Raw genomic sequence first — 16,602 nt, 5'->3', positions numbered from 1 at the left:
GCAGGTGAGGGTAGGAACGTAGATTGACCGGTAAATCAAGAGCTTTGCTTTTCGACTCAGCTCTCTCTTCACCACGACAGACCGGTACAACGACCGTATTACTGCGGCCGCCGCACCGATCCACCTGTCAATCTCACGCTCCATCCTTCCCTCACTCGTGAACAAGACCCCAAGATACTTAAACTCCTCCACCTGAGGCAGTAGCTCTCCCCCAACCCGGAGGGGACGAGAACCATGGCCTCGGACTTGGAGGTGCTGATTCTCATCCCAGCCGCTTCACACTCAGCTGCAAACAATAATTACAATAATCAACTTTATAACAATAAAACATTTTTTTAGAATGTATATCTCCCCTAGTTTTCACTTCACTCTCTTGTTATCGATCTGATAACGGTAACCATTCAGCAATAGCTGCTTCAATCAAACATGATGCTAAGTGTCCTCAGGGTCTCCTGGATGTTAAGGACACATTTCAACCCAATCCAGTGACAAGAAAGCAGCTGGTAAACTCACAGACAAAGAAAAACAGGGCAAACGTTTATAACGTTAAAGATATTCAAATGACAGCTACAGGATTTAGCTTGTTAACATGAATTTAATAGACATTTTTATATAACTTTTTTTTAAGAAAATCCTCGACATAAACCTGAAAAGTTCTGAATTCTGGGTGAGTTGTCATGGAAAAACCCAAAACACATCTCTGATCTCAAAGACACCAGCCTGGTAAAATAAGAGGTCACACAAAATATTTGTTTTATTTAGATCACAACTCATCACTTTCACAATATTTCAAAGGTTTTAAAATACCAAATGATTTGCATTCAGTTCTCTGGTTACAAACATCTGATAGGCCAGAAAGTCTCGTCTCGTCAAGAATGATTTAGGAAAACCAGTAAACACATTTCTACATGGGATTCAGTTGTTCAACAGTTCAACAGTGTCGGCTGCTGCACATACAGACGGTTAATGTGATGTCATCACTCCCTCTGCTCTACATCTACATCAAACACCCTTTGACATCTGTGGTGAAAGTACTAGAATACACACACTTTGCAAACTGGACAGCTGGATTGAGACCGGAGTGTGTGATGGCCTGCCAGGCTGTAACTGCACACACTTCCTGAGACACACAGCCAAATGTGTAATAGCAGAGTCAGTGGTGGAGTAACAGCACAGAGAGAGGGACAGCACAGAAAAACACATTCCCTAAATGGTGTCTGGTTGGCCAACAGCAAGTTCCAGCAATCACCTTTCCTTCCCCTCCTTACATAGTCAGCCACTGTCTGACAACAACTCCATGTTTCATTCAAGCAAAGTGGAGCCAGAGAAAATAAAACCACCTCAGGATTTCATAATAATCCTGGGATTCCAGATGGTCAGAGCTCACCCTGAGGAGGTGTGCAGCATACCTGCGACGTGATGTCATTGTCAGTTGATCAGTGAGTCCTGTCTGCTATGACAACACTGTCAAACCTCAGCCTGGTACTGGGCAGGGAGTGGAGTTTCAGTCCAGACAAAGCCACACAGGTACAAAAGGTGCAGGCGAATGTGAGAAACTATTCATACCTCCGCTGACATGCAGTCACATGAAGACGCACATCATTCTGTGGGACATGAGGAATGTCAATCTTGGCATGCGTCTCCAGGTGAAACAATGTTCTTTTGTCAAGTTAAGACTGACGAATCCCATCAGATGTGAGTCTGTCAAGTGTTGCCGATGTTTCACGTCGTCTGAGACAGTCGGGCCTGAGCGTTACACTGATCCAACTTTCACATCTCCTGCATTCTGTTGTTGATCTGTTGTCCTTAAGACAAGGACATGACTTAAAGATCATTACAGCACCTGAAAACTTGGTTTAGAACGATTACATGAGTGTGTCTTTGAACATTTGTACCCAAATGAGCAGAAATTTCAATTTCAGAAACAAGTTTTAACTCTGTTAATTCTGATGCATTTGTTGTTTAATCCAGATCATTCGAGGAATGTGACATCACATTTCCCCCATCATGGCCACGCCCACTTCAAACCAGCAGAAAAAAAAAACAGAGAAACCTCTCATGAATAACCAGTTCTGATCCGACTGCTCATGTTACACGTGACGCACATCGTCAGGTGTAAAACAAGCTCAGTACAGCTTGTATCATTGTCTCAAGTCTATGAAGGATATGTATGAGGATTATTTCTTTATGTTTTTAAAATATACTCTTATATGATATATAGACTGGATTCAACAACAAATCAACATCAATCAACATCAGTAGCCTCAGAGATCCAACGTCATTCAGCCTTCAGTCCATCACTTTTTAAATTTACCTCTCCTGGTCTTTACTTGATTCTTTAATGAATCAAAAGAACATCCTCCTCAGTTGTACCACACTGTATGTTACACTGAAGCTAAGTAGCTGTATGTTACACTGCTGTGTCAGAGGGAACTGGTTGGTGTTTGTGTCAGTCTCTCTGCAGCCAGACTTCTGGATGGCAAGTTGTGCTGCAGTAAAGAATGTGCCCCGACTGGTCAAGCCACACACACACGCACACACACACACATACACACACACACACACACACACGCACACACACAAACACACTTGTTTGGAGGAGCCAGTATTTCAGTGCTAACAGGATGTAAAAGAAATGTCTATCTACTAATTAGAGTTGAATGTGTTCTCTCTTCTCCTTTAACAGAACTATTACACTAAGATAAGCTGCATGTCGTACAGTAGAAAACGTCTCCAGATTGGAATACTTCTTCTATTCTGTGGAAACAAGCTGAACCACATTAGACACAGTCTACAAAATCCAGAATGCTTTAAAGTAAATGGAGCGGGCCCCGCTGACACTGCACTGTTCCTGTACTTACAGTGATTTCCCACCTCATTTTGTCAGAAGTCTAAAGGCTTTGCCAACAAAAGACCTGCAACATGGAATAAAACAAGAAATACGACCATATAAAAGCTGAATCCCAGCTGCACTGTTCTACTCTGTGACTAACGCTCTGCCGATGTGTTTATGTGAGGTGGTGCCAACAAAGACACGACACACTGCTATCCATTTGCTTTCCACCTCTCGTAGCCACAGCCAGCAGGCATGTAAACCTAACTTACCTATACGACAACCACAGATAGAAAGATGCATATGAAAAACATGTACACAGCATTACTTTACAGCAAAGGCCAGATCATTTCTTCCTTCTTTGTCACACTAAAGGCTGCTGAGAAGAACTGTATACAACTAGGTACAAAATGCACAAACACACTTAGAGGAACAACAGAAAGCATCCTGACAGGAGACGTCGGCGGACTGGGACAGCGAGGTTCTACAGCAAAGTGATGACAACCGCCCAGAACATCACTGGTACCAAACTCCAGAGCATCAGTGGCATCAGTGAAGTGAGATGTCTGTGCTGAGCCCAAAGGAAACTAAAGGACTAAATCCTCCTCAGCCACAGTCTGATCACTTTGCTGCTGTCTGGCAAAAGATATGGAAGTATCAACACATCCTGTCTCCTGCAGCGCTCCGTAGAACCTACGTGGATCGACATATCAACATTTTTGACAACACCACTGCATTCTTAATTTTTTTGGACTGTGGATATTTTAATGATTTGAAATGTTGAAATGAATTTGAAAATGTGATATTATATCTCAGTGTATCACTGACAGGTCTTAAAGTGCCCTTGCATCATCCCTCATAATCTCTAACAGGCTTTAAAGGGTTGACTGGATCAGAGCTTTAAACCGGCATGCTCAGCTGCATTATAAAGGATGTGTGTGAGTTCTCTGTGTTTATTGTCTCTGTTCTTCATCCATTTTTCTGTTCTCCTCCTGTTTCTCTGTCTTCCTCACTCTGTTCATTCCTCTCCCCGTGCTGATGTCAGCAGTCCTGTCACCATGTTAAAGGCCCTCTTTTTCTCACGCTGTGGGCCTGGCTTCCCTGCTGCAGCCTCAAGACCAGACTGTTCCTGGAGGCGAACAAACAGCCCTTCTCTCACTGTCTCTCTCTCTCTTTCTCTTCCTCTATCCCTTTCTCGCCCTGCAGAAAGCAGAACGGGTGGGTCGCTACAGGAATGCACCATCTCACCCCTGCCCAGTCCACCCAGCCGACCGGAGGTTACTGAGGCCTGACCGCCAACCACTGGGCTAATTGTTGAGATCCTGAGGCTTGTACACGCTCAGAGCAACAAGGTGGAGAGCTTGTTCACGGTTGTATATAATTATCCTACAGCAGGCCGGACGCTCCTGTGGCCATCATGGCTGTGAGTCTCCAAAACTGAGGCCAGAATATTATAGTCTAAATAACACATCATGAAGAGACAGAGAGTAAATATGTGTAAAATAAGAGTAAATGAACACAGCTTGGAGCTGAGGCAGCACACACCCACCCACCCACACACACACACACACACACACACACACACACACACCCACACCCACACACACCCACACCCACACACACCCCCACCCACACACACACCCACACCCACACCCACACCCACACACACACACACACACACACACCCACCCACACCCACCCACCCCCACACCCACACACACACACACACACACACACACACACACACACACACACACACAGGAAGCGTGTGGTTTGATTGCTGCAGGAAGGGATGTTTGTACTTGTGACTTATCAGCACAAGCTAACACAGGCTCTCAAAGTCGAGTCAACTAATGCTAACTATGACTAGCTCTGTGTGTCTCTGTCTGCGTGTGTGTGCGTGTGTGTGTAGAGGACCTAATCATATCTATCTAGATGATGTAAGGCTGTCATGTTTAGCTGGATTTCAACCTGAACCTCGTTCAGTCGTTACTTGTGCTCAGCTGGTGAAACACGGGCTGACTTCTGATGTGAAGCCGTCGCAGGAATTATCCAGAACTGTTCAGCAAAAATGCGGTCAACAGAATTAAAAACTGGTCTTTTTTTTCTTTAGTCATCAGTGGATTATTTTTTACTGTTTCAAGGGAGTAATGGGACATGGTGGAGCAGCGGAGGAAAGCTGTAGGGTGAAAAGCTGCAGGGGAAGGCTGGACAGCACTGCTGCTCTGTGGAGGCTGCTGTGCAATCAGATCGCAACAATGCAAGTTAGTATCGCTGAGCTGCACAGAGAAACACTCGTTGATCTTCTGTTGCATTTCTCACACAGAAGCTATTCAAACAGTGTTTACTGTAGTATCAAAGTGTGCCTGCTGTTAACAAGCTAACCAAGTCTGGTGATTCCAAATCAACCAGGACTGAAAATCTAAAGTATTTTAACTTTTAGAATGTGAAAATTATCATTTCTTAAATTAATTTCTGTTTAAAAAAAATCCAAACAGTCGAGTTATATCTAAACTTTAAAACGTTGTATTAACATCATAAGTTTATGAATAAAACAAACAAAAGATTAACATGACATATCTTTAGTCTTAACGCTGCCTTGTAATTCCTCAGATATTCAAGGTTGTGCCCCAGCATGAGGTCACTATTATTTTTCTTGGCCAGATCGAGGGGAAGATTACAGAGGGAGTTGAAAAGTTTACACTTGACCCAGTGAGCGGGCGTGGGGAGGAAAAATAACTGGAGAGCAGAAACGCTGCCCTGAAACTGATCCTTGTTCTCGCAGCAACATCGGCTGGAGGATTTCTGCTGCATTATGTCACCCGGGGGTCCTGTGTCCTCCCACATTTCTACAATCCACTTCTCTTGTCTTTATTTTTCAACAGTGCTTTCTTACGGTGGAGAAATGTACTCTAGATGGGATCCTGTTGCAATGAAATCATCTCATCACATGAGTCTGCCAACACACGTGGTTAAAAAGGTCTGTTTTCTTCCTTCCCAGCTGATAGTTCAGATGTGTGTGTTGTGGTTCTGTTTGGGGAGGTTGCAAAGAAAACTCAGTGGATGGACACAGAAACTCCCCAAAACACCGTGAAAACAAGACATTTTATGAGGAAGGTAAGTACAGACAGCAGATAACATCCCTCTGGTACATGAAGCACCAGTCTCATGCTACATCAGCCCTGACCACAGTGTTCCCATGCTGCTATCACCGTACTGTCTTATCATTTAAATAAACCTTGTGTGCTTTATGTCTTCTTTCTTTGTTCTGTTCAAGTCTGTAAGTGTGCAAAATCATGACAGAGAGAGAGAAGAGTTGACACATCTGTGGTTTCCCTCACCAGAGATCTGTGCTACCTACCCACAGTTTGTTGTCAAAGTAAAATGCATCAAGCAGTTTGACAATGTAGCGGTGATCACATTTGGCCAGGATGTCAATCTCCACAATGTAGTCCTCCAGCTCGTCTTCACATTTTGTCTCGATCTGTTTGGCTGCAGCCAGAGCTCCCGTGTCTTTGTTCCTGGCCTGAAGATGCAGAGAGACAGACAGAGCAGCGTTAGATTCAGTTCATCTGTTGAGGTTGAAACTCATTCTAAGCAAAAGTCAATAAAAGCACAGTTGTTTTTGTTCCAGTTATCCTATGAACTCCAGAGTTTCACTTCTCTGGAGAGGTTAATTTCTGTCACACATACTTCCACAGAAACCATGAATAGCAGGGCAGAGACGGGGTGCGGCTGTGATATAAGGAGGCCATAAAGAAAACGTGTCACACTGTGATTACACATTCTTGCCAACAGGTTTTTTTGTTATATATCATGCTAAAAGGTGGAAAATATCAAAACCAAACTGACAATATCAATGTGTAAGGGCCCTGGTAGGCCACTGTTGAGCGTCTAAGCTCATAGTTCAAGCCATGTCACAAAACGGTGGCACTAGTCAGCCCATGATGGTGCCAACTGACCTCAGTGAATCTGTGGCAGAGATTGGGCATGAAGTAAAAACTACTACAAAATACAGACATCAATACAAAGATTTTATCTAAGATCACTATTGTGCTTCAGTCTGCCAACCAGACTCTTCTGACCAAACTATAGCCAAAGGAGAATCCAAACATGGAGAAAACACAGGACAGCAGGTCAAATGTTGACGAGCCAACATTTAGGAACAAAACAGGAAAGAGAACTCCACACCCTGCCTGAGCAACTGGAGCAAAGGAGGAACCACAAAACCCATCAAGTGTCAGTAAACTAAGACACACACATAGAATTCCTAGAATTTCTGAGTAATAAAAGAAGGCGAACACAAACACGGGTAGATTGTTCAGTGCCTTTCTGCAAAGCATCAAAACAATCCAAACTGTAGGGTGACTCAAGAAGAGGCAACACACACACACACACACACACACACACACACACACACACACACACACACACACACACACACACACACACACACACACACACACACACACAGCTGGATGTTGTGAATGCTGCTGAATGATGGGGTTTTGTGAGTAAATGCGACACTAATGTGCGCCTGCAGACAGAACTACCAGTGACTGTGAGAGAGACAAGCTGGATTTAAAATAGAGTCAAAAACAAGCTGCCATGATCCAGAACCTCCAACACCATCAGATGATCTGAAATGACTGAAGACGATTATCTGTGGTGTAAATTCTTTGTATTTATTTATTTTTTATCTTTCTTGTGTAGACAGTTACACAGCTTCACATCTCTGGAGGCAATCCCATGATGCACACAGCATCCATGTCCACCCAGTGACATGCGGGAACACGGCAGACTAAACAGTCTGGTGGGGTCTGATGCCTGCACACTTTACAGGGGCTGTGGGAAAACATCTGAATAAACAGAACAGGCTAACAGCAAAAACACAGTCTTGAACTCATCTCCATCCGCCATGTCTTTGTGTGAGTGTGACTTTGTGTTTGTCAAACACAGCTCCCCACCAGAGAAACCCACAGTGTGAGTCAACAGGACGTCTCCTCCCGCCATCAAACCATCAATCAGCTAACGAGCCTCGACAGCAAACACAGAGACTCCAGACACTTTCACTTCTCTGCTAACATCTCAGCTACATGCTATTCATACTCCCCTCCTCCACCAACACTGCCAGCCTCAACAAACCCACAGTCTGGGGTCGGATTTCCAGTATGGCTACAGACCGACTGTATATCTGCCACTCTGTCAAAGGACAAGTTCTATGCATTTATTGTGAAACTTCAGGAGACATTAAAGATAATTCTGCCGCTGGCGTTAGCATTGCAATGATGTGACTCTGTAAAACCAAGTGGCTCCAAATGCAGGTCGATCCCAAAAGAAGGTCAGTTTTACAGCAGAAATAAACATGTTCACAGCCTGGTCAAAACGATCCTGGTCTTTGTAGCCAAGTCGTGACAACAGTACGGGAATTAAATGTGATTTTGAGGAAGTGAATTACGTTGGAAAGGCGTAACATGGGGACTGTTTGCTAATTGACTATAGCCAGATGTTGGAATTTGATCATCATTTCGCCAATGTCTTCTCAATTAGCAAACACTTGCCAAGTCTTTCCTACGTGGATGTCTAGGTAGATGCAAATTCACATTTGGTGAAAGAAGCAGTATTTCAGTATTCTAGTATTTCTTTCCTCTCTTGTCACCAGGTTAGGGTTATCTCTCCATCAATCCACTCATCATTTCCTCGTCTTTTGTCTCACATACGTAGGCCAATATGGCTGAACAGGTAGAGTACTGTAATGATGATAATGATGATCTGGGGGTTAACATCAACATACTTTCCAGTGGAACTCTGGTCTGACCGAAGATGACATATATATGAACGTTTGCCACCACTTCAAAAAGCAGCAAACTGATTGTTCACGGCCACAGTGAAGGTTCTGAGGATGCAACAAGGATTTTTTCTGTTTTTGTTGCTTGTGCTAAAATCAAAAGCATCAAACACTCAAGAATGAACACATAAAGCAGTGCAAGTGTCGGGCTCATAAATGTGTTCAGCTAACCCCCTGACCCAGAGTCACAAGGGCTTCACACACACACACACACACACGCACACACCTTTACATGTCAGTGGAAACGCAGCTGAGGAATGCGCCTCTGGCCTTCAGATGGTTGGGGGAGTGGACAAAGAAGGTAGGCTGAGAGAAGTGAGCCTCATGCGTTTATGTGTGGCTCTGGGAATGTGTTACGTCAATGAGGGTCCTCAAGTGTGGTATGTCTGTTTATGTGTGCACCTTACCGACTGTACACAAGAGGAAATTACACTGAACGCCTTGTTGTGGCTCACACAGGACCCCCTGACTTCCTACAAGTTAGCATGACATCAATGTGAAAGTGTGTGTAGATGTTTTAAACGAGGAAATGGCTGCAGGAGGAGGCATCGTCCTCCTGAACCCTCTCCAAACTCAACAACCTTCAAAAAGACCTGCAGCAGCCGCACCCATCCATTACAAATTCCTCTCTAATTGGCTGAAATCTTTACTTGATAATGTTACAATCTGAGTCAGAGTAAAAGGCGGAATGAGAGTTTTCCAAAGATGCACATAAACATCTCTATGAACCTACACTTAGAGAGGTGTGACGGGTTAACTGTGGGTCACAACATGCAAAGTCACACCTTAAAATGTCAGCAGCACGTAGCGCGGAACATCGAGTAGAGCAAGTTGATTCAACTGCAGTCTGAAATAAACCAACGAAAAGCCTCTGAGGGATTCCAAGGCCAATCTGCCAGCAAGCAGCCCCCAGAAGCATAGTTCAAGCTTCAGAGGGATGACAGAAGTTGTTACCAGCCGGCCCAAGAGCCACCTTCGTCTTCCTCAATGTGATTCCACAAGTCAAAATAAAGTGGCAAGAAAACAAAAGAAAATGCTCTCAGAGATGATTACATAACAGCAGCTGACAGCCACAGGACTGAGGAAGTGGCTGTAGCTGCTGTAGCCACCTGAGAGAGAACAAGTCTTCACCGACTCCTCTTCCTCTCAAACTCCAGAGCACAACAACAGTCTCGGGCTGGTTCACACTGAGATCGGAAGACTTGTTTCTGCTCCGTCACGCAGCTCGTCTCACTGTTCATCTGTGACGTCTTCAACGTGCAGGGTTGAAAAAAGTGCACAAGGGTCACCACGAGAACCCAGTATGTCGTGGTGGAGAAAGAAAATTGATTCAGAGATGCATCAGGATTCTCTCTTGAAAGGCGCAGGAGTCTGTAATCAGAAATTTCTAACTCAATTCTTTAAAAGTGCAGAGAGAGTGCATCCCACCTACTGAGCCGGAATGACTCCACCCATCCTTACTGTGGCACAGACCGCCGAGTTAAAGACTATTCGGGGTCAGTCATCTTTTAAACAGTTGAGGTTATACAATTTCTTGTCACACAGAAAATACATCTAAATAGATGTGGAAACACAATAGAAGCCTGACTGTAGATTCTACAGTTGTTCCAGCACTCGTCCACCTTCAATCCTCGGAGAGCACAGATTCAAACTGTAACTTGGATGAAAATAAACAAACACCTTTATTCTTGTGGATCTGTTTCCCAGTTCCTCCATTTTCCTGATAGTCATTCATCAATCACCCATAAGAGTATCTATTGATCCATCTCCCTGAGTATGACCTCACTTTTCAACACCTTACATCTTATTTTCTCCTGTTTGTGACCCTCTCACTGTAACACACGTGCAGTAAACCTCTCCAGCCTCCTGCCTCATCACTCACTGTCCACCACACTGTTTGTTTTTAGTCATCCCAGCCGGTACGTCTGTCCCCACCTGTCACATATATTCATCCATCTGTTTTCACCAACAGTCCGTCTGAAGGCAACAATCCATGACGAGAAGCACGCCGGCTTCTGATGGAGAAAACAAGGTGAAGCTGTGAAAGCAGATGTTACAGACCACAAACACATTGTACTGTCCTACTGAGACCAAGTGAACACACACATGCTGCCAGTCTGCTGTGTGTGTGTGTGTGTGTGTGTGTGTGTGTGTGTGTGTGTGTGTGTGTGTGTGTGTGTGTGTGTGTGTGTGTGCCATTACTTTTTGAGGCACACACAGCCTTTTTAAAAAAAAAAAAAATGACAAAAATATTGCATTTAGCATAGATCTACCAACACTGACCACTTAATGAAGCAGTACTTTAGAATGAGGGATAACTAATCATGGTGTCGCTGGTCCGGATGATCTCCTGTAACAGACACAGAGGACGCTCTCTGGGGTCAACCACCTCCAGGCTGAATGAAGATATCACATGCTGACATCTTTTTTTTTCCGCTTGTATTCAGAGTCTCTACAAACACACGTCTGCGGGGGAATGTGTGTGTTAAACCTTTGCCCCATCATAAACCTGTAGAGCATGTCTCCTCTGAAGGCTCTCCCCATGTGTCTGAACAGGAATGTGGTTCTCAGCTCCTAAATAATGACAGCAGCTAACAAAAGCTCACCCCTGACAGCAGACGCCCGTGAAAGTGATGTTTTTTATCAATCAGATGAAGAAGGTGCACAAGCACAGGATGACCAGCTGTCGACTGTATGCTGCTGATTTTTTTGGGACTCAAAGTTGGACTACAAGGTTTATCGTTGTCTTGTTTTATTAGGCGACATACCATTTAGATTTTTGGTATCTAGAGCTGACATTAAAGTAAAACTGTCTGAAATTACATTGTCCTTTAAGGTCTGTTTGTTTATTTCATTTGTTCAGTTGTGAAATATAATAATGTAAAATACTTATAACTGCTGACAGAGTTGTTCTTGCTCTGAAACAGTTTACCGTCATGTCCTCTGCAGCAACAACTCAGAGGAAAAGCAGGAATTTATGAACTGGACTGGACGTGAAGTACTTGACAAGCTCAAACCTCAAACTTTAGGTTATCAAAATTTTTGTCCAAAACACAATGACCCACATTCAAAACTCCAAAGTCTTCAACAGGAAGAAGGCCAGTGAACCGTTCCTGGAGGAACATAACGTGCACTGACGCTGCTCTCGTCAGTCACTCACAGTCATGAAGGCCTTCAGCAACATCTCATGGAGCTCATGACGGATGAGCCATACGTCCGCCTGCAGCAGCTAACAGCACACTGGAGGGTTTGTGAGCAGAGCGTGCTGATAAAACCAAGCTCAGACAGGTAGTGCAACATTCCAGATATTTAGAGGATCTAGAACTGATCTAGGAATAATGATAAGGCAATTCTGTAAGTGCCAGTAGATGCGTCATAAGAAGAGGACTCCCAGCATGCCGAGCCCACACCCACCCAGCAGGGCTCCTATCAGTCAGCTGCAGGCCCGGCTGGTCTCTGAGATTAGAACCAGAGTTTCAGGGAGCACTGTCGCTCATCTCAGTAACGGAACTTCAACACACGCCTTGTGGCACTTCCATATTCTAAATTAAGACGGTACCGTTTCACAAAGCACTTGTGGGTTTCTTTTGAAAAGAGGATGTTGCGAGCTGTGCCTCGTCCCCTCGCTGGCACCCAGCGTGTTTCTCTTTCACTCAGCTGAGGGGGATAATCATGTTCAAGTGATTTTTCCATAAGCCTTTCACTCACATCCACCATCTGTCATTACAAGTCAGACCAGCAGCACTTGTCCTACTTAGTGCCATAAAGGAATCCAGTTGTCCTACAACATCTGGCAAATATCATCAAAGGCCAGAAATGACTGATTTTGTCCAAATCTAACGTGCGTAAATTAAATATTTAAAAAGGCAGAACTGGTTCCTGTGGATCAGATCATTTCCAAAAAGGCTCCAGGGATGATTCTGATTGTACCCAATGTTCAGCGGGTCAACAACTGTTGTCTCGCTATCTAACCTGCTGTTTTTTCAAAAAGTAGAGCAGAAACAATCGATTAGTTGCCAACTATCACATTAATCCTCATCTATCTTTTTTTGAGAAAAAGGTCAAAATCCCTGATTCATCTGAAACCTCCTTCGGGTCATGGCGAGTATGTCTTAGGACTACTCTGCAGTATGTTTTGTGTCTCTGGCAGTAATTTTGTGACTCTGGGCTTGTAAGATACAGCAGACCAGGCGGGCTGGAGGAGCAGCACCAGGGACAGCTGGACTGTCTGCCCTCCAGAACACACTCTGGATATCTTTGGGTTCTGGACAAAACAAGACATTTGAGGACATCATTGTGGACTTTGGGAAACATTGTTCACAATTCTCTGTCATTCTATAGATCAAACTTCTGATCAATTTGTTCCCAATAATCAACTGATTCATCAACAATGAAAATAATCTTTCATCAAAGCTGGAATCAAAAGGATGAAAACATACCGACTGCAGTTCACACTATGATTGCAGTTACTCTAAAACCAGAAGTAGTCCTGAACATTCAGTCTGGATCAACAGTTCTACAGTATGTAGGAAACTAACACAGTTCAGGTTGAGCATGCCGTCTTTTACATTACACACCAACAGGACAAGATGCACTGAGGTTTTCATCCCATGATGAGAACTTGACGATGCGTAACCTCACAGCTCGGTGTGTCCATGGAAACATTTCACCTGCAGCAGCAGGGCAATGTGCTCTGTGGCACATGGCCATTAATTAGTGAAGAGAACCATACAAGTCCTCTGTTTCATGCTTCAGCTGCAGCCACACACCTTCACACACGCACACACTCTTCCCAGCAAGTGCAAGCATGCATAGACAGACGTCTGCAACACAAAGAAGACATCCCAGGACACACCCGGCGGACAGGAAGTGAGACAGTCGACTGTCATACCTTCAAGCTGAGAGAAACTCAAGTGGTTTGGTTAAAGAAGACCTGACAGGGAGGCAAATGAGATCAGTGATGGTTTTAAAGAATCACCACAGCATTGTGGTGTTTTGAGATTGAGAGTCTGCACGACATGTTGCAACATTTGAGCAATATGTCACACGAATTACAACACGCACCAAAATGAGTTCAATCAAATCAAAGTGCAGTTTGGATCTAAAGTCACACTTCAGGAATCACCGATGAAGACTGACTGTCTTCTACATGTTCACTGGATACACAACAGCAGTTCTAGTAAAGTGAAACTGTTGTTTTTCTGATGTGTCCATTAAACTGGATCCGAGGGAAAGATCACATTTCTCACATTTAGGTGCAGGTCAAAACGTCTGTGTAACTACTGGCCATCACGCTGCGCTCACGGCAGACAGTGACACACAACACCTGAGACGTCAACAGCTTGTTTGAGGCACACGTGGGTTGACATGGCTGAATATATTTGTTTTCACGTGTTAAAATCATACTCCACATGTGAATTAAAGCATGTAGCGTATAAATGTACATAATTCAAATAGTAGAAGTTTAACTGAAGCGCAGTTTCACCTTTATGTGAATAACTTGTGTAAAGTTATGCTTTAATTCACCAACAGAAAAACTGATGAACTGATCGCAGACTCCTTCATCTGCAGCAGACTGTATCAACCATAGAAACGTACAGCTGACAGAATGAAACAGAAATTGGGTTGGGATGTGCAGAATGACAGAGAGATTATACTGCATTTCATTCTTTAACTGTGTTCCTGTTGATTTGTCCTCAACACTGCTCTCAGAGGAACAAAGTGAGTTGTTATTTTCCCCAGCGGTGACTTCAACCTTCAGAGAGTCACTTTGTGCTCACAATTAGCACAGTTGGTACAATTAGAGGCCGGAGCCCAATCTGACTGACAGATGCTGGAAACAGGAGTGAAGAGGAGTTCTTCTACACATGAAGAAACAATCAGTATAACTCGTCTGCTGCCTGTCACACATCCAACACGCAGCTTTCTAGTTGACTTCTGCCCCCGACAGTCTGATAACTGCTGATTTCACTTGTGACAGTGACATGGAGTCTCCTCCCCCTCACGCCTGCTCCATCAAACACTTTAATGACAGAATGTGCGCTTCACCACTCGAGACCTTACACTCCCACTGATGGGCTGATTATTCTGAGGTTCAGGGGCTGTGAGAGGAAGTCGTTCCCTGATGGAGTCCCACGACTTCCTCTGTTGGCCGTCATCTGCTCCCCCTCCTCCCTCCCTCACCCCCATCTGACAGATGGAGGTGTGGAGCTCTCCTCCTTCAAACCACTCGAGGAGAGGAAACAGAAGCCAAAGACGCTTGACATTTATAGAGGAAAGACGTTCTACTGCTTTAGAAGGCTTGACAAAGTGTTTGACACACTGATGAGCCAGAGATCATCTGAGCCTTTTGGTTTGAAGAATCTGAGACTTCCTGTATAAAAAAGGGAGTGTTCAGTCAGCTTCTTCTTCGAGAAACAAAGTGAAAGCACTGTTTGTTTTCATGCTGCTTCACTGCTGATTTTCTCTGTGTTGTCAAAGACTGTCCACAGGACGTCACACACGCTGCGCTCTGCTCAAAAGACACTTTATGGATCAACTTATGTAATGCTGCACTCATGGAATCATGATCTGTCTCTGTATGTGTGCTCTCCAGCAAAAACAAAATAAACCAGAGTAAGGTGGAGTCCCCTGTAAAGAGTACGATTCTGTTCGGCGCCGACCTCCAGTGAAGCATCACTTCTTCCACTGAGGCCTCGATGTGTCAAAGACTTCCACTGTGCTCCGCTGGGCAGCACACAGAGCGCCTGTGCCATGCTGCAGAGCACACAGAGCGGCCAACACATCCACATTATTAAATAACTCCTCAGAGCCAGATGTGCTGCTGCTGCTGCTGCTGCTGCTGCTGAGGTCTGAGAGGACTCAACTAATGAAGAGTGCTTCCACCATCACCTGACTCAACTTAACCTGGGACAAAATATCCATGGCAAAAAATATTGCAATACTTCCTCTTGCTATACGATTATCGATGCACTGGCACCACGTATTATTCTTTGTTTTTAGAGCAGGTTGAATGACTGACAACACATGGACATGGACAGGCTGCAGTCAGTGTGGGATATGAACCAATGAATGACTGTTTCAACCTTTAATCCTCTGGGTCAACAGCAGGGAGACTACAGAGTTGTACAGAGAGACACACAGCTGAGACAAGGATCAGTCAGAATCAGTGCTGGGCAGCTGACATGACAAGTCAATCACACCTTTAGAAATATATGTATGAGCTGTATCTTAGTCCAGTAACAGACAGAGCGTTAGTTTTATGAGAGGAGAGAAGCAGCATGAGTCGCATCAGTATCAGGAGTCCTCTCTGGCACCACAGAGCTGCTGAACGTGGCAGCAGGTGCGCAGCTGATCCACAGAGTTTGTCAGGACTGAGAAGCACCGACAGATCTCACCTGGTGCTGTGGACCCTGTGCAGGTGCCTCGTGTCTCTGAAGTCACACTCACCTTGTAGACTTTCCCAAACGCGCCGTCGCCCAGCTCTCCAATAATTTCCCATATGTCGTTGGGGTTGATGTCCCGGTGGACGTGCTCGTACTGCTTCACTTTCTTCTTGATTTCAATCGTGGGCAGACGGAGGATTTTGCTGAACCTGGCAAACGCCATAGTGCACACCGCAACACGAGTCGATAAAGGAAGAAGAGAAGAAGTGTGAAAGGCTCTGGGTGGAGAGCGATACGCACGCAGCGTGCAACCCGTCAACACTTAATCTACCAATTCACCGATCTCCACTTTCCGCTTCTTAGAGAAAAGAAAAAGAGGTCCGAGCTCCTTCAGTGAAGTTATTCTACTCCTTCCACCTCATCTCTGAAGGCTCTGCGGTCGGTGCGGGACGCGCGGTGACCACCTGCCGCCTCGCTGCCTGCTGCCTGCTGCCGGACTGAGCGCCAGGACGACTTGTTGCTCCGAACTGTGAGAA

The 16,602-nt window shown here is 44.7% G+C and overlaps 1 protein-coding gene across 1 annotated transcript in view; it reads right to left on the bottom strand.

The window, feature by feature from the left end:
* stk10 (serine/threonine kinase 10) overlaps positions 1 to 16,289 on the bottom strand; it is a 41,673-nt gene extending 25,384 nt beyond the window's left edge. The window contains exons 1-2 of the mRNA XM_037118593.1: positions 16,131 to 16,289; positions 6,195 to 6,359 (exon numbers count right to left, since the gene is read on the bottom strand). Of these exons, the coding sequence (XP_036974488.1) occupies positions 6,195 to 6,359; positions 16,131 to 16,289 (324 nt within the window). The remainder of the gene's footprint in view (positions 1 to 6,194; positions 6,360 to 16,130) is intronic.
* Between the last annotated feature and the right edge of the window lie 313 nt (positions 16,290 to 16,602).

The sequence above is a fragment of the Acanthopagrus latus genome, chromosome 13 (assembly GCF_904848185.1).
Source record: "Acanthopagrus latus isolate v.2019 chromosome 13, fAcaLat1.1, whole genome shotgun sequence".
In the NCBI taxonomy this organism is placed as follows: Eukaryota; Metazoa; Chordata; class Actinopteri; order Spariformes; family Sparidae; genus Acanthopagrus; species Acanthopagrus latus.
This window is presented reverse-complemented; position numbering and strand designations above follow the sequence as displayed.